The 22,579-nt window shown below is 58.2% G+C and overlaps 2 protein-coding genes and 1 pseudogene across 5 annotated transcripts in view; all 3 read left to right on the plus strand.

Moving 5' to 3' along the window:
* Nucleotides 1-3,436, plus strand: part of ISOC2 (isochorismatase domain containing 2) — a 9,398-nt gene extending 5,962 nt beyond the window's left edge. The window contains exons 3-6 of one of the 2 annotated variants that reach the window (XM_032263188.1): nucleotides 315-524; nucleotides 814-884; nucleotides 1,038-1,155; nucleotides 3,037-3,436. In XM_032263188.1, the coding sequence (XP_032119079.1) occupies nucleotides 315-524; nucleotides 814-884; nucleotides 1,038-1,155; nucleotides 3,037-3,117 (480 nt within the window). In that variant the 3' untranslated portion in view covers nucleotides 3,118-3,436. The remainder of the gene's footprint in view (nucleotides 1-314; nucleotides 525-813; nucleotides 885-1,037; nucleotides 1,156-3,036) is intronic. The other variant, XM_032263190.1, reaches the window with a different exon arrangement.
* Nucleotides 3,437-3,518: 82 nt separating this feature from the next.
* Nucleotides 3,519-21,566, plus strand: SHISA7 (shisa family member 7). Of its 3 annotated transcripts, XR_004264234.1 has the most exons (7): nucleotides 3,519-3,746; nucleotides 11,299-12,002; nucleotides 13,292-13,446; nucleotides 15,291-15,356; nucleotides 16,549-16,698; nucleotides 19,459-20,333; nucleotides 20,431-21,566. XR_004264234.1 is itself a non-coding variant. In XM_032263118.1 (6 exons), exons 2-6 carry the CDS (start codon nucleotides 11,332-11,334, stop codon nucleotides 20,097-20,099), a joined length of 1,683 nt encoding a protein of 560 aa, XP_032119009.1. In that variant the 5' UTR covers nucleotides 3,519-3,746; nucleotides 11,299-11,331; the 3' UTR covers nucleotides 20,100-21,566. The 3 variants fall into 3 exon arrangements, 2 of the variants coding, with proteins under 2 accessions (XP_032119009.1, XP_032119010.1); XM_032263118.1 differs by having other exon boundaries at nucleotides 19,459-21,566; XM_032263119.1 differs by lacking the exon at nucleotides 15,291-15,356 and having other exon boundaries at nucleotides 19,459-21,566.
* LOC116539925 lies at nucleotides 20,332-21,566 on the plus strand (annotated as a pseudogene).
* Nucleotides 21,567-22,579: the final 1,013 nt, after the last annotated feature.

The following is a 22,579-nucleotide window of genomic DNA, read 5'->3' on the forward strand; positions in this document are numbered from 1 at the left end:
AGGATCCAGACTCAGCCCTCCACCCTCAGACCCAGGATCCAGGCTCAACCCTCCAGCCTCAGACACAGGATCCAGGCTCAGGCTTCCACCCTAAGACCCAGCATCCACACTCAGCCCTCCACCCTCAGAGTTCAGGCCCAAATTCTCCTCCTTCAGACCCAGGAGTCCAGGCCCAGCTCTTCCTCCCTCAGACCCAGGTGTAGTCCCCTCCTCCCTCAGACCCAGGTGTAGTCCCCTCCTCCCTCAGACCCAGAAGTCCAGGCCCAGCCCCTCCTCCCTCAGACCCTGACCTTTCTTCCCCATCACTGGCACAGGTGGCCCGGCTGCTGGAGGTGCCAGTCATGCTGACGGAGCAGTACCCGCAAGGCCTGGGCCCCACAGTGCCCGAGCTGGGGGCTGAGGGCCTGCAGCCACTGAGCAAGACCTGCTTCAGCATGGTGCCCGCCCTGCGGCAGGAGCTAGACAGCCGGCCCCAGCTGCAGTCTGTGCTGCTCTGTGGCATTGAGGCACAGGCCTGCATCTTGGTGAGACGCTGACTGACCCCAGCGGTCCCTCATTTTCACCTGGGACCCCCATCCTAAATAGAACCTTCTTCCCTGACCAGAAACCTCGACTTCCCTGCAGGACCCCCCTGACGTGGCCCTCTGTCCTCACCTGTGGGCCCACTCCATCTTGGATCCCCTCCTGACCAGCTCTGATCCGAGCCTCCCTCCTCCCCAGTTTGGGCCCCTAATTCTGACTCAGCATCCCCACTTCCTTACCCAGGACCCCTGTTCTTATCCGGGGTTGGCCCTGGCCTCTTTCTGCCTACAGAACACAACCCTGGACCTCCTGGACCGGGGGCTGCAGGTGCATGTGGTGGTGGATGCCTGCTCCTCACGCAGGTGAGAGGGTTCCTCCCTGGGCGGGTGCACATGAGGGCCATCAGGGGCTCCCAGGAAGGGCCACAGGTGGCATTTCCGCCAGGGTGCCAGTGTGTCTGGGTGTGTGGTGTGCAGCATCCACACCGACCACCTCTCCCTCTCTTCCACTCGCAGCCAGGTGGACCGGCTGGTGGCGCTGGCCCGCATGCGGCAAAGTGGCGCCTTCCTCTCCACCAGCGAAGGCCTCATTCTGCAGCTTGTGGGTGATGCTGCCAACCCCCAGTTCAAGGAGGTAATGCCCCTCCCAGCTGCCCTCACCTCCCCTGCATCTGACAAAGGTCTGTCTTTGGGCACTCAGAATACATCCGGCACCAGCAGGGGGTGCCAGGTTCTTGGAGGGGAGGCTGCTGGTCACCGTCACTGCCATAAATCCATGAAAGGAGCCGGCAGATGGACCACAAGAACCACAGAGAAAGATAAAACAGGGGAGGCGATCCCGAGGGTCGGGGCACAGTGGAGGGGTTGTATTGGATGGTCTGGGGGGTGTCCTGGAGCAAGTGACTTTAGCGTGAACTGAAGGAGGGAGGGACTGGGCAGACACTAGGGAAGAACAGGTCAGCAGAGACCTGGTAGGTCGAAGCCCCTTGGCCCGCCCACACCCATCCCCAACTCCCCATCTCCTCTGCCTCTGCCCCATCAGGTCCGGGTGGCCCTCCTCCGGTTTCTCAGACTCCACACCCACCGCCAGAGTGGCCGCCCTGCTACCGGGCTCAGCCAGGCACTGGGGCCCCTGCGTGAAGCCCTTAGCCCTCAGGATGCTGGAGCAGCCCCACACTTGACATTCCCAGGCCCTCCCATGTCTGCTCCTTGCCTTCCTTCTACTTCAGCTCTGTGGGAATTCACTGAGCACCCACTCCGTGCCAGCCACTGTGGCGAGCCCTGGAGTCCGCATCAGTCCCTGTTCAGGGACACGTTGTGGCCTGCAGCTGGGTTGGGGGTTGCTGAGGGATGAGCAAGAGTGGCAGGGGTGGCCCTGAATTCCTGCCTGCCGGGGAAGGGGGCATCAGACATTCACAGTGTTCCCAGGGGAGGTGGGACTGCGCTTTCCTCCAAGGAGCCGAAGCAGGCCGGGCGAACACTGGGAGGGAGGAGCGGGGCAGTTGGGAGCCAGCGCCCTGAGGTTTGGGATTTCAGCCATAGGTGGCCATCAGGGTTTTGTGCAGGGGAGCTGGCCATATTTGATCGGCAGTTTATAAAGTTCTTTCTGGCACTGTGTGGCCAGTGGATTAGGGAGTGTGGTGTAGACGGGAGGAGGGAGGCCTGTCAGTAAGGAGGTTAATTTGGGCATCCAGGCAAGTGGTGAGGAGGGCTTGACCAGGGTGGAGGCAGTGGGGATACGGGCTTTTTCGTTGTTTTCTTTATTATTATTATTATTATTTTTGAGACTGACTCTCGCCCCATCACCAGGCTAGAGTGCAGTGGCACAATCTCAGCTCACTGCAACCTCTGCCTCCCAGGCTCAGGCAATTCTCCTGCCTCAGCTTCCCAAGTAGCTGGGATTACAGGCACATGCTACCATGCCCAGCTAATTTTTGTATTTTTTAGTAGAGACGGGGTTTCACCATTTTGGTCAGGCTGGTCTCCAACTACTGACCTTGTGATTCGCCCGCCTCAGCCTTCCAAAGTGCTGGGATTACAGACGTGGGCCATCTTTATTATTATGTTTAATTTCTGGACATAAACTTGCTGGGACTTGCTGTTGGGTGAATGCGGTTGGTTGCTCATGTCTATCTAAGAGGTGGTTGGATAGATGAGTCTGGGGTTCAGGGGCAAAGTCCAGGTTGGATTTGGGATGGGAGTCCAGAAGAGGGATGGGAGAGATGAGGTTACTTAAGAGAAGAAGGTGTAGACCAGAAGCCCCAGCACAGAGCTGTCCACCCTAAGTGGTCCAAGCCAGCAAAGCAGACCAAGATGGCAGGCAGTCAGGAGCTCAACCAGACATGTATAATGAAAGGGAGGCCCCAGGAAGAGTCTTGAGAAGAGGGAGTATTGTCTTGGGCAGCTGCTGCCCAGAAGGTCCGGGAAAAGAAGACGGAGAGGTGTCCCTCAGACTTGTCATCCACGGAGATCAGGACCCTTCACGTGTCCTGACCCATCGCCCCCGCCCCTATAGATCCAGAAGCTCATCAAGGAGCCAGCCCCAGACAGCGGACTGCTGGGCCTCTTCCAAGGCCAGAACCCTCTCCTCCACTGAACTCCATCCCTGCCTTGAGGGAAGACCACCCTCCTGTCTCCCGGACCTCAGTGGAAGCGCTTTCCCCCATCCCTGGATCCCAAGAGTGGTGCGGTCCACCAGGAGTGCCGCCCCCTGGGCGGGGGGCAGGGTGCTGGCTTCCTATTGGACAGCCGCTCCCGGAAATGTAAATGAGACTCCTGGGAGCTGGGCGGGAATTGGCTAAGCCGAGATGGAGGCGGGGCTCGGCCCCGGGCCGCTTCACGGGGCGGGAAGGGGAGGGGAAGGAGTCTCAGGCTGTGGGACTCGGACTCGCAGAATAAACACTTATGTGGCTGTGGACCAAACCATTCTGGGGTTGGGGGGGATCCCGGGGGCGACTGGGGGCTGCAGGAGGGAGAAAGCGGGGTCCCCAGCAGGTGGGGAGGGGGAGGTGCCTCTTCTCGGCTCGAAGTCGGCGCGAGGCAAAGGCGAGGGCTGGCGGCTGACACATCTGCACGGACGCGGCGCATCTGCTCGGAGGAGAACTGCGGCCGGGGTCGCCCCCCGTCGGCGCGCGCCCAGCCAGGCTGCCGGCAGACACGCGCTCTGCCGCCGCCCCCCACGCCGCCGCCCCCGGCTCCCCAAGGGTCCCGCATCCGGAAAGCGAGGTGAGCGAGGCCGCACCCCGGTGCGGGGGGAAACTGAGGCACGGGGACGTGGAGAAGGGGAGGAAGGAAGAGACAAGCATGTGGATGGGTGGATGGATGGACGGATGGAAGGAAGGAAGGGCTGATGACCCAGCCTTGTGGTCCCTGCTCCCCAGACGCAGGAGTTCTGGAACCCACATGGGGGCTCCCAGAATTCTGCAGATCTGGGAGTTGGAACTCTGCAGACCCCCCCCCAGGGAGTGTCCCCCCTCCAGATATGCAACCTTGCCTCTTCCCCAATCTTGGGGACCTGAGAGGCCACCCCTGAGTCCTCAGGGACACTGGCGTCAGAGCTGTCCTCCAGCCCGCCCCGCGTTGGGCAATCGGAGACCCACCGCCGACCCTGGGAGCCCAGACCCCTCCCAGGAGGTCCGGTCCCGGGTTCCTAGCTTCGGAGTGCCCAGCACCCCTCTCCCCAGGGACCTAGGAGGGGCCCCTGGGACCGGGTGGCGGCGCCCCTGGCCCCCGCTTTCCGGATCCAGGTGTCCCCCCTCCTCACCCCCCAGCCCGAAGCCTCGCGTCTCGGAGGCCCCGCGCGCGTCGCCATGGCAACGGGAGTCTATTTTGCGCTGGGAACACACAGCTCCCGCCGCAGCGCCCCCCCCACCCCACCACCCCGGGCCTCAATGGGAGTGGGGGACCCGGGAGGGGGCTCGGGGGTCCGGGTCGGGGGTGAGTGGAGACACAGACAGACAGAGATCCGACGACAGCAAGCCCGGGGCAGAGGCAGAGCCATGGAGCCAGGGAGGAGAGACGAGCGGGATGTGGAGTCAGAGGGGAGACGGAGACCGGGCGGGGGAAGGAGGGAAATGGAGGCGCGCAGAGAACTGAGGCTCAGAGAGGGGGACAGCCCGAGGCAGGGGCGCCGGGACCGAGAGACGCGGAGAGGGACGCCGAGGTGCAGGAGACCCGCTGCGAGAGACGCGGGCAGAGACCCCCGTAGTGACAGAGACGGGCGGGGGAGGCGGGGGTCCTGGAGGAGGCGTGGACGGGGCGCCCCGGGACGCGGAGATGCGAACCCAGACACAGGCGCACTGGCCGGCGGCGCAGGGATCTGGGCGGAGGCGCCGGAACCGGCCGCCGCCTGGCTGCGGGTCTGGAGAGGGTCCTCCTCCCTCGCTCGGTCCCTGCCTTCCCCGCGGCCCGCGAGGCAAGGCGCCCCCGCGCAGCCCCCCAGGGTCTCCTCGCCCCGCCGCCCCCGGCACCCGGAACTGGGATCCCTGCGCCCTCCAGCAGGAACTCGCCCCTTCTCGCTCTGGGCTTTTCCCACCCGCCCGGGCCCGCTTCCTCTCGAACACATCCCTACCCCAAACCGACCTGTCAATCCCAAAGGATCCCCACCGTTCCCACTTGGACCCCGCGCCCGTCCGGCCCAGCCCCCGCCTCTCTCCATACCCACTCCGCCCCGCAGCCCCTGTCCACTCGCTGAGGACCCCACTCCAGCCCAACTCCGAGATCCCAGAGGCGCCTACTCTCTCGGCTCTCTCTCCTCTCAGGGTCTCTGAACCCTGCTTCTCTAGGACTCTGCATCCCCTCTGAGCACTTGTCTCCCCCCCTCCCCCACCCGTGGCTGTCCCTCTCTCTCTCTGGGTCTCTGACCCCTCTCTCTCTGGGTCTCTGTCCCCCTGTCTCTCTGGGTCTCTGACCCCTCTCTCTCTGGGTCTCTGTCCCCCTCTCTCTCTGGGTCTCTATCTCTCTGTCTCTGGGTCTCTGTCCCCCTCTCTCTCTCTGGGTCTCTGTCCCTCTCTCTCTCTGGGTCTCTGTCCCTCTCTCTCTGGGTCTCTGTCCCTCTCTCTCTGTGTCTCCGTCTCCCTGTCTCTCTGGGTCTCTGTCCCTCCTCCTCTCTCTCTGGGTCTCTGTACCCCCTCTCTCTGGTCTCTGTCCCCCTCTCTCTCTCTGGGTCTCTGTTCCCTCTCTCTCTGGGTCTCTGTCCCCCTCTCTCTCTGGGTCTCTGTCCCCTCTCTCTCTGGGTCTCTGTCCCCCCCTCTCTGGGTCTCTGTCCCTCCTCCTCTCTCAAACACACAATCTGCCCTGCCTCTGGCTCTCTGTCCCCCTCTCCCGGGTCCTCTATTTCCCCTTCAGTATCTGTGTCCCTTTCTCTGAGCTTCTGGGCGCTCTGGCCTGCAGCCCCCAGCCGGGAGGGTTGGGAGGGAGCACAGCAGGTGGAGTGTAGCACAGAGCTGGGCAGGGGGCTGGTGGGGGTGGGAGAGCAGCTCTCAGAACCCAGGAGCCCCTCTCAGTCCAGCTCTCTGACCTGTGTCCCCATAGGTGTGTCTGTCAGGTCCTGAGCTGGGGTGCAGCGGGGTCCCGGCCCCTCCCCCTCAGCTGTGGAGGAGGAGAGTGCCTTTGTGTGCGTGAGATCCGAGCTGGGGGCGGGTGTGGGGTGGCGGTGTCACATGGCTGCTTCCAGACTCTCCACCGCTGTGAGGGTGTGTTTGCACATGTGTGTGCACCCCTGAGGCTGCCTGGCCGTGAGCTGCAATGTGTGTGGTCTTGGGCCCTCGTGGAGCCGAGTTGGACAGGTCCCTGGCCCTGTCCCAGAGCTGTCAGCAGTCCAGTGAATGGGGTGGAAATGTGCAGAAGTCCACATGGAGTGGAGCGTATGTGTCCGTGTGCTGGGAGGGCACTGCAGGTGTGCCTCCAGGTCCTCACGTGTCGTGTCTGGGACTGTCCAGGTGCCCGGGCTCTGTGTCAGTGTGTTCTGAAGGGTGTCCCTGCACAGCTTTGTGTGAGGTTAGGGAAGAATTCATCCCGTGTCTGGATGGAGCCACTGTCTGCCGGTGCAAGTCCTCTCCACCCACCTGTAGGTGCTGCCGTGACGGGGAGGGATAGAGAAGCTGTGTGTGTGGTGTAGGGTATGTGTGTGTGTTTATGATGTGTGTGGTGTGTGGTATGTGTGTGGTATGTGTGTGGAGTGTGGTGTGTGTTGTTTGTGGTATGTATGTGTTGTGTGTGTGGTGTGTGTTGTGTGTGATGTGTGATGTGTGTCTGTGGGGTGTGTATGTGTGGTCTGTGTATGTGGTGTGGGGGGGTGTGTTGTGTGTATTGTGGTCTGTGTATGTGGAATGTGTGTGGGGTGTGTGGGGGGTGTCTGTGGTGTATGTATGTGTATGTATGGTCTGCGTATGTGGAGTGTGTGTGTGCGGTGTGTGTGGTGTCTGTGGCATGTATGAGTGGTGTATGTGTGGTCTGTGTGTGGTGTATCTGGGTGTATCACTGAGTCTGAGGGGAGGTGCATGCTGCTTCCGCTCTCCCTCCCTGTCCCCTTGGAGTTATCAATGGCCTGGAGCTGTCTCCCTGGGTGTGTGCACCACGTGCGTGCAGTTGGAGGAGCCAGTGGGATCTTAGCAGAGGCAGAGATAGTGTCCATGGAGCCGACGGAGGCTTGGCACAGAATGGGGACTGAGCAGAACTGCCAGCCATACAGCAGCCTCTGTGCAGATGAGACAAAGGCACCCCCCACCTAGTCCAATCAACTCTCCCAGGTCTGTGGTTTGGCAGGCAGATGGCACCCTTGTGTGCATTTGAAAAGGGCACTCCTTACCCCAGATGGATGCAGCCCCACTGGCACACGCCTTGGGGAGGAGAACCCAGCAAGATTTCAGCCTCTCAGCCAGACCCGCCTTGTGCAGTACACAACCTGCCCAGCCCTACATGGCAGCCCTCAGTAAATGAAAGAATCCACAGAGCTGCATGCCTGTGCCACTTCTGGAAGGGATGTCTCTCTTTGTGGGGAACAAAGGCATCCATGCTGTACAGGTCACAGTGCTCAAAGACCTGAGTTCAAAGCCAGGCCCCAACTATTTGGGCACCTTGGGACTCAAGCAAATGATGGGACCTCTTGGAACCTCAGTGTCCTCATCTGAAATGAATGTGTCAATACACATATATGTGGCCAGCAGAGAATTGGGAGCATGTCTGGGGCTGGTGTTACCACTAGGCTGCTGAAATGACATGCGAGGGACACCTTGAAGGCAGGCCAGACCAGGATTGGTGGGAAGGAAGGGGCTCCCAGATGAAGGGAACAGCAGGTGCACAGGCAGGAAGGCCAGAGCATCTTGAGCATGAACTTGGAAGGTATGAAGGAAAAAGGAAAGGATGAGAAGAGGAGCTCCCGGCAGAACTGGAGTTTTATTCCAGCTGGGACAGGGAACCAGAGTGTCTATAGGGGAGTGGTTGATACCATCTAACCTGTTTCCTTTTTTTTTTTTTTTTGAGATGGAGTCTCACTTTGTCGCCAGGCTGGAGTGCAGTGGCACGCTCTCGGCTCACTGCAACTTCCGCCTCCCAGGTTCAAGAGATTCTCCTGCCTCAGCCTCCCAAGTAGCTGGAATGACAGGTGCCCGCCACCATGCACAGCTAATTTTTGTATTTTTAGTAGAGATGGGGTTTCACCGTGTTGGCCAGGCTGGTTGCAAACTCCTGACCTCAAGTGATCCACCTGCCTCAGCCTCCCAAAGTGCTGGGATTACAGGCGTGAGCCACTGCACAGTCCCTGTTTCCTGTATAACTGTTTCAGCGGCATTAGCACATTCATGAGGTTGTGCAGCCATCGCCGCTATCTAGTTCCAGGGCATCTTCCTCACCACACAGGGAAGCCTGGCACCAATTAGTGGTCACTCCCCATCCCCCTGTCCCCAGCTCTGTGCAATTATTAATCGGCTTTCTGTGTCTATGGATTTGACTATTGTGACATTTCATATTAGTGAAATCATACGCTACACGAGCTTTGTGGATGGCCTTTTCCGCTGAACGTAATGTCTTCAAGGTTTGTGCACGTCGTGGCTTGTATCTCAGCCCTTCTCCCTTTTCATGGTTGAGTAATATTCCACTGCATGGGTAGGCCAAAGTTGGTTTGTCCATTCCTCCACTGCTGTGTGCTTGCATTGTCTCCAGTGTTTGGCTGTTGTGCAAGGTGCTGCTATGAACATTCAAAGTTAAGTTTTGTGTGGACACATGTTTTGAACTCCTTGGGGTAGGCTCTGTGTAGCGGAAGTGCATGGTAATTCTGGTTAACTTTTTAAGGAACTGCCAAACTCTCTTCCACAGTGTGGGCCAAGCCACTTCTAAGACTCCCATTAAACACCCAAGTGGAAGTGTCCAGGGGGCAGTGGGGTATTCTAGCACAGAGTCAGGGGAGGGTCCAAGCTGGAGCTGAAAACGAAAGTTGAGGACCCACAAGGAAGGAGATGGAGCTAACTGGGGCTCCAGGAGGCTCACCTTCCAACCCCTGCCCATCCCCACCACCAGCAATGTTGTTGACAGTGGTGGGGTCTCTAGACACACAGGCGATGGGAAGAGACATATAAAAGAAAATAGCACCAACTGATATTTATTGACTAATCCCATCCACCCCCATCCCTTTATGCTGCTCTCATTTTTCATGGCTTCATCATTCCTTCATATTTCTTCACAATGGGCATCATCATCCCTCCAGGTCCCATTCATTGTGTCCATCAGCTGACTGTATCCCCTTACTAGCCTGTAAACCCCGTAGAGGCAAGAACCCTGTGGGCTTATTCACTGCTGCATCCTCAGGCCAGGGAGGCTGCTCAGGAGACATTTATTGAATGAAGGTTTGCAGAACAAATGCACGTCCGCACACCATGCAGGCTCCTGGGAAGCTCCGTGGCAGCCTCTTGGCTGCACTCTCAGGGCAGGGCTGTTAAGATCAGGGTCTTGCAGAGAGGAAACGTGAGACTCCATGGGCAGTCACCCCAAACCGCCGGGTTGTTCCGCCTGCAGGTGGAGCTCAGATCTCTCCTCCTCCTGGAACTGAGGCCAGGCATCTTCCCCACCCTCATTATCCCTCCAGGTCCACGGGGGGAGGAGAGTGGTCTAGGACTTGGCTGGACTGTTGCCATAGAAACAGCTGGAAGACCAGCCCCACCTGGCCCCTCACTCCCACCTCACTGCTCCATCACCTTTTCTTTCTTTTTTGAGACAAGATCTCACTCTATCATCCAGGCTGGAGTGCGGTGGTGCAATCACAGCTCCCTGTAGTCTTGCTCTCTGGGGCTCAAGTGATCCTCCCACCTCAGCCTCCTGAGTATGTGGGACTATTGGTGTGCACGAGCACACCTGGCTAATTTTTGTATATATATATTTTTTGTAATGACAGGGTTTTGCTGTGTTGTCCAAGCTGATCTCTTGCTTGAGCAATCTGCCCACCTTGGCCTCCCAAAGTGCTGGGATTTACAGGTGTGAACCACTGCACCCGGACGACCCTTTCCCATCCTGTATCTTCCCTCTGCAATAGCAGCAGCAGCAAACGCTTTCATATTTCACCTGCACTACGCCAGGCACTGTTCTAAGCTCTTTCCACGTCTTCACTCAGTTCATCCTCCTGACCACTCAGAGATAACCATCCTCATCACCAATTTACAGATCGGGGAACTGGGGCACGGGGAGCTTAGATAAGGGCTGGTCAATGTGAGGCAGCTGGCAGGAGGTCCAGCAGGGAGATAAACCACCATGCTGTGGTTGTGGTTCAGCTGTGGACAGAGACACTTCAAACCCAACACTGTAAGAGTGGTGTGTGAGTGTGTGTGTGTGTGAGAGAGAGAGAGACAGAGAGAGAGAAAGAGAGAGAGATGCAGAGAGACTAGAGATCCCTTGATTATCAGACATGAATAAAGGAAAGAGATTGGCATTTGGGGGCACTGAGGACCATATGGTCTAAGTCAGTGTTTCTCCACCGGGGCAGCTGCGGCTTCCTCCCACCAGGGGTACATTTGGCAATGCCTGGAAGCATCTTACATTGTCACAGCTGGGGGGAATCCTGGCATCGAGAGGGCGCTGCTAAACATTCTCCAGTGAGACAGGCTCTCACCACAAAGCAGGATCAGTCCCCGATGTCAGTGCTGAAAAACCGTGCACTGCCTCTTCCTACTTGCTTGGTCTATAAACTCAAATGCTCAACTTCTCTCTCTCCCTCTCCCTCCCTCTCCTCCCCCTCCTCCTCTTCCCCTTCTTTTCTCCCTCCTTCCCCGGCTCCCCGACTCCTCCTTTCCCACCCACCCCTCATCTGTCTCCCTTCCTTCCCTCCCCGGCCCCCACTCCCCTCCCCTCCCTCCCCTCCCCGCGCTCCCCTCCCCGCGCTCCCTCGGCTGCCTCCCCTGCCCTCTCCGCTGCTCGCCCCCGTTTCTCCTCCTTACCTCGCGCCTCGCCTCGCTTCCTGTCCTCTTGTCTGCACACCCCTCTGGTGTCTGTCGACCCTCCCAATCTCTTCTCCCCATTCATCTCTCGCCCGATCCCGTTTCTCTCCCCCGGCCGTGCCCTGGCGCGTTTCCATTGCTCTCGCATCGCCGCCCACCGCGCGTGGGGCGGCCAACTTGGGCCCACGCAGCTCGGCTCCCTCCGCCCTTCCTGCCTCCCGGCGCCTGTTGCTCCGCACCTCTGCCGCCCCCCGCCCGCCCTCCCAGCCTCCTGCCGACCCATCTCCACGTTTCTCACCGTCTGACCGTCTCTCTCCCGCCCAGCGCTCCAACCTCTGCTCTCGTTTTCCCCGCAGCCTGGCGGCCCGGTGCGACCCCCTGCACGCCCCATGCCGGCCCTCCTGCTCCTCGTACTCCTGGCCTCTAGCGCCGGCCAGGCCGGGGCGCGCCCGTCCAACGCCACGAGCGCCGAGCCCCCGGGCCCGCTGCCCGCCCTGCTGGCGCACCTGCGGCGCCTGACCGGGGCGCTGACTGGCGGCGGGGGCGCGGCGAGCCCGGGCGCCAACGGCACCAGGACCGGCTCCGCGGGCGGGGCGGGCGCGGCGGCCCGGGCGCCCCCTCCCGCTGAGCTCTGCCACGGCTACTACGATGTCATGGGCCAGTACGACGCCACGTTCAACTGCAGCACCGGCTCCTACCGCTTCTGCTGCGGCACCTGCCACTACCGCTTCTGCTGCGAGCACCGCCACATGCGCCTCGCGCAGGCCTCCTGCTCCAACTACGACACACCGCGCTGGGCCACCACGCCGCCGCCGCTAGCCGGGGGCGCCGGGGGGGCTGGGGGTGCGGGCGGGGGACCAGGCCCCGGCCAGGCCGGGTGGCTGGAAGGGGGCCGGGCGGGGGGGGCCGGAGGCCGCGGGGGCGAGGGCCCCGGGGGCAGCACAGCCTACGTCGTGTGCGGGGTCATCAGCTTCGCCCTGGCCGTGGGCGTCGGCGCCAAAGTGGCCTTCAGCAAGGCGTCCCGGGCCCCGCGGGCGCACCGGGAGATCAACGTGCCCAGGTGCGTGTGCTTTCCGCCGACAGATTGGGAGCCTGGGGCGGGGCCCGGCGAGGGAGGTGGGGCCATCCGAGGAGGCGGGGCTGCAGGGATGGGGCGTGGTCAGAGACCCCAGTGGCGGCTGTCGGCGGAGCTGGAGGTGGACAGGGGCTGAGAAAGTCGCGCCAGAGCCGATTTGGCTATTGCAGAGTGATGCAGGGAGGGGGAGAAGCTCAGGCTCTCATTCATTCAACACATATTTCTTGAGCATCTTCTGTGGGCCAGGAGCTGGGGATAGAGCAGTGAACAAAACAAGGTCTCTGCCCTGGTAGAGAAGGCTGACTTCCAAATCCAAGTTCACGGCCTCCAGGCTGTGTGACTGTGGACAGGTTGCTTAACCTCTCTGTGCCTCAGTTTCCTGTCCGCGCAATGAGACTAATCATCGTCCCCACCTATTCGGATTGTGATTAACTGAGTTGATTCATGTAGAGTCCTGGCAAACCGTAAGTGCTCATTAAATGTCAGTGGCCAAGTCCGTAAGCAGGCGAGTCCGTAAGTCAGTGGAGCAGAGACCCGAAGGGAGGGAGCGAGCCACGCAGAGATCTGTGGGCGAGAGGTTTTGGGCAGGGGAAACGGCAGACAAAAGCCCTCGGTGGCCTGCAGGGCAGGGCAGCGCTCGTGCAGCAGGAGGCAAGGAGAAGCAGGCAGGCCTGGGGTGACTCTAAGTGTGGTGGGGCCACTGCAGGGTCTGAGCTCGGGCTGTGCGTGAGACTGGATTGTACGGGGTTAGGGTGGAAGCGGGGAGACCCGGAAGGGGCTGTTGCCATGATCCAGGTGAGAGATTGCAGAGGTGGTGGTCCGATTGGGTATGCATTTTGGAGATTCGATCGTAGAATTGCTGAAAGGTATGAAGGGAGAAAAAAAAAGGAATCAAGATGATTTAAGATTTGAGGTCCGCATCACTGGGTAAATGGAGCACCCTTTGTTGCCATGGAGAAGGCTGCAAAAGGAACGGGAATGGGGTCCCAGATTCAGGGTGGGGCGAGCCCACAGGGAAGTGAGAGGGACCACAGAAGCGGTGGGGTCCACGCGAGTTAAGGCAGCACGCCTCGAGCAGGAAGTGTGGCCCGAGAAAGCGGGATATTGGAGGGGGCGTGGCCAATGAGAAAGGGGCGTGGCCAGTGGCGGAAAGCAGGTTGATTGACAGATGCCCCAAGGGCGAGAACAGGGAGTTGAAAGAAGCCTGGGTCCTCCTTGTGTCCCCTGCCAGCCCCCAGACCCCAGGCCACTGACCACCTCTCTGCCACCTTTAGAGCTCTGGTGGACATTCTGAGGCATCAGGCGGGGCCTGGGACCCGTCCGGACCGGGCCCGAAGCAGCTCCCTGACCCCTGGGATCGGTGGCCCCGACAGCATGCCCCCCAGGACGCCCAAGAACCTCTACAACACCGTGAAGACCCCCAACCTCGGTGAGTGGGACGTGGGATACAGCGCAGACTCCATCTCTGGCCACGCCCCCTCGTGCTGTAGCCCCGCCCTCCATGGCAGCTCCACCCCCATCTCCCAGACCCCATCCCCGCTCTTCTACGTCACCCTTGCACAGTAGGGTCCTGCCCTGCGCAATGCGGAAGGGGCACAATCCGTAGAGAGCCAGACCTCCCCCTCCCCTCCTGTGAACCCCCCTGGGTGGGCTCCATGGACACCTTGGTGATGTAGGTTTAGACATTCTCAAGCCCCTGCGCTCAGTGTCAGACCACCCAACAGCCAACTACACACAAGGACACAACTACCAAACTCTAATTTGTCAGGACCCAGACTGACTGGGTTTGAATTCTGGTTCTGCCACTGTGTGACCTGGAGCAAGCGACTTCATCTCTTTGGGCTTCAGTTTCTGCATCCGTAAAATGAGAAACATAGCAGTACTCACTTCATGGGGTTATGGTGAAGAGCAAATGAATTGATGAAGCAGATATTTAGAATAATGTGCAACACAGAAAAAAATGCTAAGCATTCTGCTGAGCAGTCTAGGGAGAAAGAAAGAAAAAAAAATGCTAAGTAAGTGTGAGCTATTGCTATTGTTTAATATACATATACTTAAAATATGACATATATCATATTTAATATTATTAAATATGATATAGATCATTATATTATAATTTATGATGCGTGCATCAGTGGAGAAGTCCAGGGAGCTGTCAGGGGGACTGAGAAGATCTGGTCTGGTTTGGGGGCAGGAGGGCGTCTCTGAGGGAGAGGTGTTTGAGCAAAGGCCTGGAGGAGGAGCGGAATTACTGGGGCTGGGAAGCTCTGGGTGGCAGAGCTTGTGAGGTGGCCAGACTTGAGGCCAGGGAGAGGGTGTCTGGTGACCTCAAAGAGGGCCCTCGAGTGCCAGGCTGGGCTGAGGAGCTCTGCCTCTGTCCTGATGGCGATGGAGAACCACTGAGGAGCTATAGCAGGGGAGCAACACAGTCAGCAGTGGATGGAAGAACCCATCCTCTGGAACCCATGTGAAGGGGAGAGATGAGAGGAAAGAGGCCCCGGAGGAGGCTGGGATGATGGTCCAGGCAGCAAGAGGACGGGGACGGAGCTGGGGTCAGGGATGGAGAGGAGAAGAGACATTGGAGCTGGATCTTGAGGCAGACAGGAAGAAGGGCTTCAAGGCAGAGAGAACAGCATGGTGGCGCGTGCAAAGGGCCTGTGGCAGTACCACACTGAGATCACTGGAGACAGCAGTGTGGCTTGAGGGAAGGGCTGGGAGATGGGGCTGCAGACATCCGGTGGGTCCAGGTTTTGACGCCTCAAACACTGTTCCTGCGTTCGACTTTGTCCCGTGACGGTGATCCATGGGAAGGCTGTTGAGCAGTGGAGGGGCAGTTACTTCGGTGAGGCTGATCATGGAGATGGGTGGGTGGGATGACCAGAGGCTGCTTTAGCGATCCAGGAGGGAGAAGACATATTAGGGCAGAGATTCAGGTGTCGGGAGGAACCAAGTGGACATGAGTGGGAGGTGGAAGGAGGTAGCAAGGAGAACCCCCAGATTTCTAGCCTGGGCACGGGGCGGGGGGGGAATGGTAGGAACTTGGGACAGACCACTAACCCAGCCCTGAGCTTGTGCCCACACTTTCCACCTTCAAGTCCCCCAGCCTCAGTTTCCCCCATGTGGCCAATGGCATGGGTTGATCTGTGAAGCTCTAACAAGGACCTGCATGTGGGGCCGACCTTGAGGCCAGAGTCCTTCCCAGAGATCAGGGCCGCGGTGCCAGCTGGGAGTCAGCGACGGCAGTGACATCACCTCCCTTCTCGGTCCCCCCAGATAATCTGCACCACAACTACCTGCACCTCAACGTCAACAGCCCCAAGCACCACGCCGCCACACTGGGTACGGAAGAGGGCCTGGCTGCGGGGAGGAGCACGGCTCCTCCCTTCCCCCTCTGTGTTGGGCCAGCCATGCCAGGTGCCCAGTATAGAGCAGGGGCAAGGCCCCTGTGAGCCCAGTCCTCATGGCGCTCATGGTCTGGCCAGGTCACCAAGTGAGCCTCAGTTTCCTCGTGTGGACGCCGAAAGTGGTCATCTCTCTCCCACATGGTTGAGGGGAAGGTGCATGGAGCCTGGGGCCAGGCACTCAGTGGGTGCTGACGAATGCCCAGTGCCCCCCTCTTGGGGTCCTCTTCCCCAGCATCAAGCCTGTCTCCTGGGGCAGAGGGGGTGGGGTGAGAAAAGGGAGCCGAAACTGCTGGAATTCTTATGGGCTACATTCTCAGATTTCTAACTCCCCAAATAACTGCTGGGTCTGAGGGAGGGGCTGAGGGCTTGGACTCCTGGGTCTGAGGGGAGGGCTGAGCCTGGATCTTGGGTCTGAGGGTGGAGGTGCTGGGGGCCTGGACTTCTGGGTCTGAGGGAGGAGGGGTTGGGGTCTGGACTCCTGGGTCTGAGGGAGGAGGGAGCTGGGGCCTATACTCCTGGGTCTGAGGTAGGAGGGGCTGGGGTCTGGACTCCTGGGTCTGAGGGAGGAGGGGCTGGGGCCTGAACTCCTGGGTCTGGGGGAGGAGGGGCTGGATGCCTATATTTCTGGGTCTGAGGGAGGAGGGGTTGGGGGCCTGGACTCCTGGGTCTGAGGGAGGAAGGGGCTGGCTGTGGTCTGGACTCCTGGGTCTGAGGGAGGAGGGGCTGGATGCCTATATTCCTGGGTCTCAGGGAAGAGGGGTTGGGGGTCTGGACTCCTGGGTCTGAGGGAGGAAGGGGCTGGCTGTGGTCTGGACTCCTGGGTCTGAGGTAGGTGGGGCCTGGGGGCCTGGACTCCTGGGTCTGAGGGAAGAGGAGCTGAGGGCTGGATTCCTGGGTCTGAAGGTGGAGGGGCTGGGACCTGGACTCCTGGGCCTGAAGGAAGAGGGGCTGGGGTTCTGGACTCCTGGGTCTGAGGGAGGAGGGGTTGGGGGTCTGGATCCCTGGGTCTGAGGGAGGAGGGACTGGGGTCCCTGGACTCCTGGGTCTGAGGGAGGGGGGGCTAGGGTCTAGACTCCTGGATCTGAGGGAGGAGTCTGACTGACCCTGGCCCTGCCCCCTCTACCCAGACTGGCGAGCCTTGCCGCCGCCCAGCCCCTCCTTGCACTACTCCACGCTGTCCTGCTCTCGGTCCTTCCACAACCTCTCGCATCTGCCCCCGTCCTACGAGGCTGCCGTGAAGTCTGAGCTGAATCGCTACTCCTCCCTCAAGAGGCTGGGTGAGTCCTAGCAGGGGCAGCGGGGCGCTGAAAGGAAGCGGGCGGGGCCCGAGCCTGGGTTCAGGACCATGGACAGTAGCCCAAGCGCCTTCCCGTGGTTTAGATTCTCTCTCAGGTTTTACTCCCAGTTTGTTGCAGAGTTACCTGAGGTACTTTTGTATCAGAATCATTCTGGTTTGCATTTTTAAAATGCAACCTTCTGGTCTCCCCTCCCAGGACTTATTGTTGTATTCATCAGAACTTGGACTTGCAATTAATAGAAATACAACTTAGGCTAAAGGAAAAATATTCATTGACTTGATAACGGAAAGTTTGCAGGTCACCAAATTGGGATGTGGCTGTTTCGGGGGTTCAAGAGCTGTCTCTCAGCAATTTAGGCGACCGGCGGGCCTCATTTTCAGATAGTCTCCCCTCGTGGTGGCAACGATCACCCTGCAGATGTTCAGGCTGCCGTTCTACCAGCTCAGGCGCCCTGGTAGGAAAGAGTCTCTCCCAACAATTCCAGCAAAAATCCCGGGCCTGGATGCCATTGGTCTAAGTTGGGTCACATGGCCATCCCTGAACCAGTTCCTGTGAATCTGATTGGACATTTTCCAGTCTGTGGCCCACCTCTGGCAGTGGAGCCCCCTTCAAACATCTTAAAGTGAGAGTGTCACTAGGAAACAGTTTTTCTTCTTTATTATTATTACTTTTTCAAGACGGGGTCTCACTCTGTTACTCAGGCTGGGATGCAGTGGCACTATCATAGCTCACTGCAACCTCTACCTCCCCAGGTTCAAGCGTGATCCTCCCACATCAGCTTCCTGAGTACCTGGGACTAAGAGCTCATGCTGCCATGCCTGACTAATTTTTGTATTTTTTGTAGAGACAGGGTTTCACTGTGTTGCCCAGGCTGGTCTCGAACTCCTGGGCTCAAGCATGCCACCCACCTCATCCTCTCAAAGTGCTGAGATTATACGCATGAGCCACCATAACCAGCCAGAAATGATTTTCCTCCTCCTCCTCCTCTTCCTCTTCTTCCTCTCTCCTCTTCTCCCCCTCCTCCTCCTCCTTCTCCTCCTCCTCCTCCTCCTTCTTCTTCTTCTTCTTTCCCTCCTTCTCCTTCTCCTTCTTCCTTTTTTGAGACAGAGTTTCACTCTGTTGCCCAAGCTGGAGTGCAAACACCATCTCAGCTCACTGCAACCTCTACCTCCTGGATTCAAGTGATTCTCTTGCCTCAGTCTCTGGAGTAGCTGGGATTGCAGGGATATGCCATCATGCCCAGCTAATTTTTGTATTTTTAGTAGAGATAGGGTTTATCCATGTTGGTCAGGCTGGTCTTGAAGTCCTGACCTCAGATGATCCACCCACCTTGGCCTCCCAAAATGTTGGGATTACAGGTGTGAACCACCACGCCCAGCCCAGCAATGATTTTCATATTATGACCCATGAGACACACACACACACATATATACATACACACATATATTTTTAATTACAGGAAAGCGTTGAAACTTTTTATTATGGTCATTTGCAAACATGCATGCAAGTAGAGGAAATTATAAAATGAGCCCCATGTTCCCATCACTCAGTCTTAATAATTAGCCACATTTTGTTACTCTGTACTCCACCCCACCTTTTGGTGGATTTTTTTTTTTTTTAAGAGACAAGGTCAGCTGGGCACGGCTCACACCTGTAATCCCAGCACTCTGGGAGCCGAGGTGGATGGATCACTTGATGTCAGGAGTTCAAGACCAGCCTGACACATAGTAAAACCCCGTCTCTACTAAAAATACAAAATTAGCCAGTCATGGTGGTGCATGCCTGGTAATCCCAGCTACTTAGGAAGCTGAGGCATGAGAATTGCTTGAACCTAGGAGGTGGAGTTTGCAGTGAGCCGAGATTGTGCCACTGCACTCCAGGCGAGAAATTTCACAAGAGTGAAACTCAGTCTAAAAAAAGAAAGAAAGAAAAAGAGACAAAGTCTCACTCTGTCACCCAGGCTGGAGTGCAGTGGTGCAGTCATGGCTCACTACAGGCTCAACTTCCTGGACTCATGCAATCCTCTCACATCAGCCTCCTGAGTAACTGGGACTACAGGCATGCACCACCATGCTTGGCTAATTTTTAATTTTTTTGTAGAAATGGGGTCTCACTATATTGCCCAGATTGGTCTTAAACTCCTGGGCTCAAGCGACCCTCCTGTTCAGTCTCCCAAAGTGCTGGGATTACAGGAGCCAGCCACCTTGCCTGGCCTTGGTGGATTCTTTTAAACTAAATCTCACTCATGATTTGATATTTCAGTCACACACACACACACACACACACACACACATCTGAAGTCAGAATTTTATGAACCAGCACTTACCCCAGTTCCCTTAGTATATAAACACTTTCTGATAATTTTGTCTTCTACTTGATTTCATTTTTCTAAACACTGCTCACTACCTGCAAAACCAACATCACAATGCAACAGGTCACAACTCCAAATGTGAATAACATTGCTACAGGATGAAAGCGAGGGGGTCAGTGGTTCCTTAAAAGCAAGAGTTGGGTTCTACTCCAAAAAGAAGGTTTAGGCAGAGGCAGGGGGAAAAAAAATCTACTGACCCAGCATTGTGGGCTGGGCCTGGGAATCTGCATTTTGGCCACACAGCTAGCCTGATGCCAGGGGTCCCTGTGGGGGCGACAGCTGCATGGGAGCGGGATGTGAGGAGGCGGGAGAGGAGGGCTCTGGATGCGCAGGACCCACCGCTGTGGCTCTTTCCCCCCTACCCGCAGCCGAGAAGGATCTGGACGAGGCCTACCTCAAGCGCCGGCCCCTGGAGTTGCCCCGCGGCACGCTGCCTTTGCACGCGCTGCGGCGGCCGGGCACCGGGGGCGGCTACCGCATGGATGCCTGGGGCGGCCCCGACGAGCTGGGCCTGGCGCCTGCGCCCAACCCACGGCGGGTCATGTCCCAGGAGCACCTGCTGGGCGACGCTGGCCGCTCCCGCTACGAGTTCACGCTGCCGCGCGCGCGCCTCGTGTCGCAGGAGCACCTGCTGCTGTCTTCACCCGAGGCCCTGCGCCAGAGCCGAGAGCACCTGCTGTCGCCCCCGCGCAGCCCCGCGCTGCCCCCAGACCCCACCGCTCGGGCCAGCCTGGCCGCCTCGCACTCCAACCTGCTGCTGGGGCCTGGGGGCCCCCCAACGCCCCTGCGTGGGCTGCCGCCACCGTCCAGCCTGCACGCCCACCACCACCACGCCCTGCACGGCTCGCCGCAGCCCGCCTGGATGTCCGATGCCGGCGGGGGCGGGGGCACGCTGGCCCGCAGGCCGCCCTTCCAGCGCCAGGGCACGCTGGAGCAGCTGCAGTTCATTCCGGGCCACCACCTGCCGCAGCACCTGCGCACTGCCAGCAAGAACGAGGTGACTGTCTGAGGCCAGGGCCGGGGCTGGGGGGCTGCGGCTTCCCGGGCCCCTGTCCCAGCCTGGATCCCCCGACACAGGCGCACACACGCCAGGGGCCTGGGGCCCAGAAAGGTCCTTGGACAGGAGTCAAAGCCTCCTTCCAGGATGACCTGGCAGACAAGATTCCTCCTCCTATTACGTCACTGCTTGAGCCAAGGCCTCCTTCCCATGATGTCATCCCAGAGGAAGAGGCTGGCCCATGAGGTCATTGCTAGCAAAAATGTCTGTGTCCTGTGATGTCATCACAGGGACAAAGCCTCCTTCCCATGAGGTCATCACAGAGGAAGAGGCCGGCCTTGAGGTCATCGCTGGAGGCCATGTCCGTGTTCTATGATGTCCTCAGAGGCCTCCTTCTTGTGGTGTAGTAACAGAGACGACGCCTTGTCCCATGACATTCGTTCCTGTGATTTCACTGCAGAGACAATCTCACCTGAATGATGCCATCTTCTAACTCCAAGGCCTCTTGGCATCATCGCCATGGGGAAGAAATTTTCTCCCTGTGTCTTTGCAGCAGAGAAGATGCCTCTGTCCTATGATGTCATCATTACAGACAAAACCATCTTCCTGGGACACGCCACAGGGGAAAATGCCTCACTAATTGTGTACTCACTAGACATAAGGCCTCCTTTTCACAACATCGTCACAGGGACCCTGCCTCCTTCCTGTGATGCCATCACCAGAGAAGGTGCCTTGCCCTATGACGTCATCAGAGGGACCGTGCCTCTTCCCGTGATGTCATCACCAGAGATGACAACTCACTCTGGGACCTCTCCAGGAGGAGGTCCCTTCTGCGATGTCACCCAGATGCTACGTGCTCTGAGACGGGACAAGGAGATGCCTCCACTGCTCCCACCATGTAGAAGGCAAGGCAGGCCCAGAGTCCAGGACCACCCCAGGGAAGATGTCAGAGAGCAGAGAGGGGCCCTGTCCAAGGATGTTGTCTGAGGGAAGCACCGCTGCGGAGCCGCCCACGTGGAGGGCGTCCTCCAGAGATGATGGTCTGTGTAGGCTGTTGGCAGTGATCCCCCTGCCCCCAGGGCTGTGATGGCATCACCTGAGCTCCCTCCTCAGAGGCACTGCCCACTCTGGAAGGCCGTCGGTATTGATGGTATCACCAGAGTTACTGCCTTGACCCACCATGACTTAGCTTGGTCGCTCCCTCCCCAGACCCCAGGGACATACACAGGAGGATCTCTGCCAGACCCGCTGAGGGCAAATGGGGCTTGGATCCCATGCCTGTGCAGTGACTCCTGGGAAACAGAACCTGCAGGTGGCCTTCTGCTCCCAGGAAGCCACTCTGGATCACCAGGATCCTGGAGTCCTGGCACTCATAGGTGTCCCTTAGCCTGGCCTCACTCTTCTTTCTGCCATATCTACAGACAATCACTCTGGCAACAAAGTCCTAGCCTTCTATTGGGGGGAGGTGTTTGCAGTGCACCTATTCTTGCCCTCGCTGACATTGTCAGCACCACACAACACCCGCTGCTCATGATGGCACTGCACCTGGGGTCAAGTGTTACCCATGCCTGAGGATGGAATCCTTTCCTAGGATTCCCTACGACCCACAGCTATGGTATCATCCCCTTCCAGAATTTACCATAACTAATGGTATCGTCACCTCCCAAGACTCCCCATAGCCAATGGTGTCACCATCCTCCATGATTCCCCACAATCATGGTGTCATCAACTTTCAGGATCCACCACAGCTGATGGTGCCATCATCTCCTAGATCCCACCATGACCAATGATGACATTACCTTCCAGAATCCACTATGCCTGACAGAGACATTCTCTACTGAAATCCACTAGGACTGACGATGCTACCATTTCCCATAATCCCTCATGTTGTGGTGTCATCACCTCCCATGATGGAACCATGGTATCATCTCCTCCCAGGATCCACTCAACCATGGTGTCAGCATATCCCAGAATTCATAACACCTAATAGTGTCATGATTATCTACAAAGACTCATGAGAGCCATGTGTCATCACCTGCCAGATCTGCTTTAACCATGTGTCTTCATGTCCCAGGAGTTACCGTAGCTATTGTGTTATCAATTATCAGGATCCACTCCAACCAACCTCCCAAGACCCATGATGCCCAATAGTGTCATCATCATTTGCAAGGATCCATGGGAGCCATGGTGTCATCATCTCCGGGAATCCACTTCAGCCATGTGCCACCACCTCCCAGGATCCACTTCACCTGCGGTGTTATCACCTCCCAAGATCCATGAGAGCCAATGGTGTCATCTCCTAGGATCCACTTCAACCATGGTGTCTTCATCTCCTGGGATCCATGAGATCCAATGCTGTCACCACCCACTAGGATCTCCCATAACCCTGGTGTCTTCATCTCCTGTGATCCAATGAGGTCCAATGCTGTCACCACCCATTAGGATTGGTGTCTTCATCTCCCAGGATCCATGGGATCCAATGCTGTCACCAC

Source organism: Sapajus apella, unplaced genomic scaffold, assembly GCF_009761245.1.
Source record: "Sapajus apella isolate SASKATOON/1434 unplaced genomic scaffold, GSC_monkey_1.0 scaffold135, whole genome shotgun sequence".
In the NCBI taxonomy this organism is placed as follows: domain Eukaryota; kingdom Metazoa; phylum Chordata; class Mammalia; order Primates; family Cebidae; genus Sapajus; species Sapajus apella.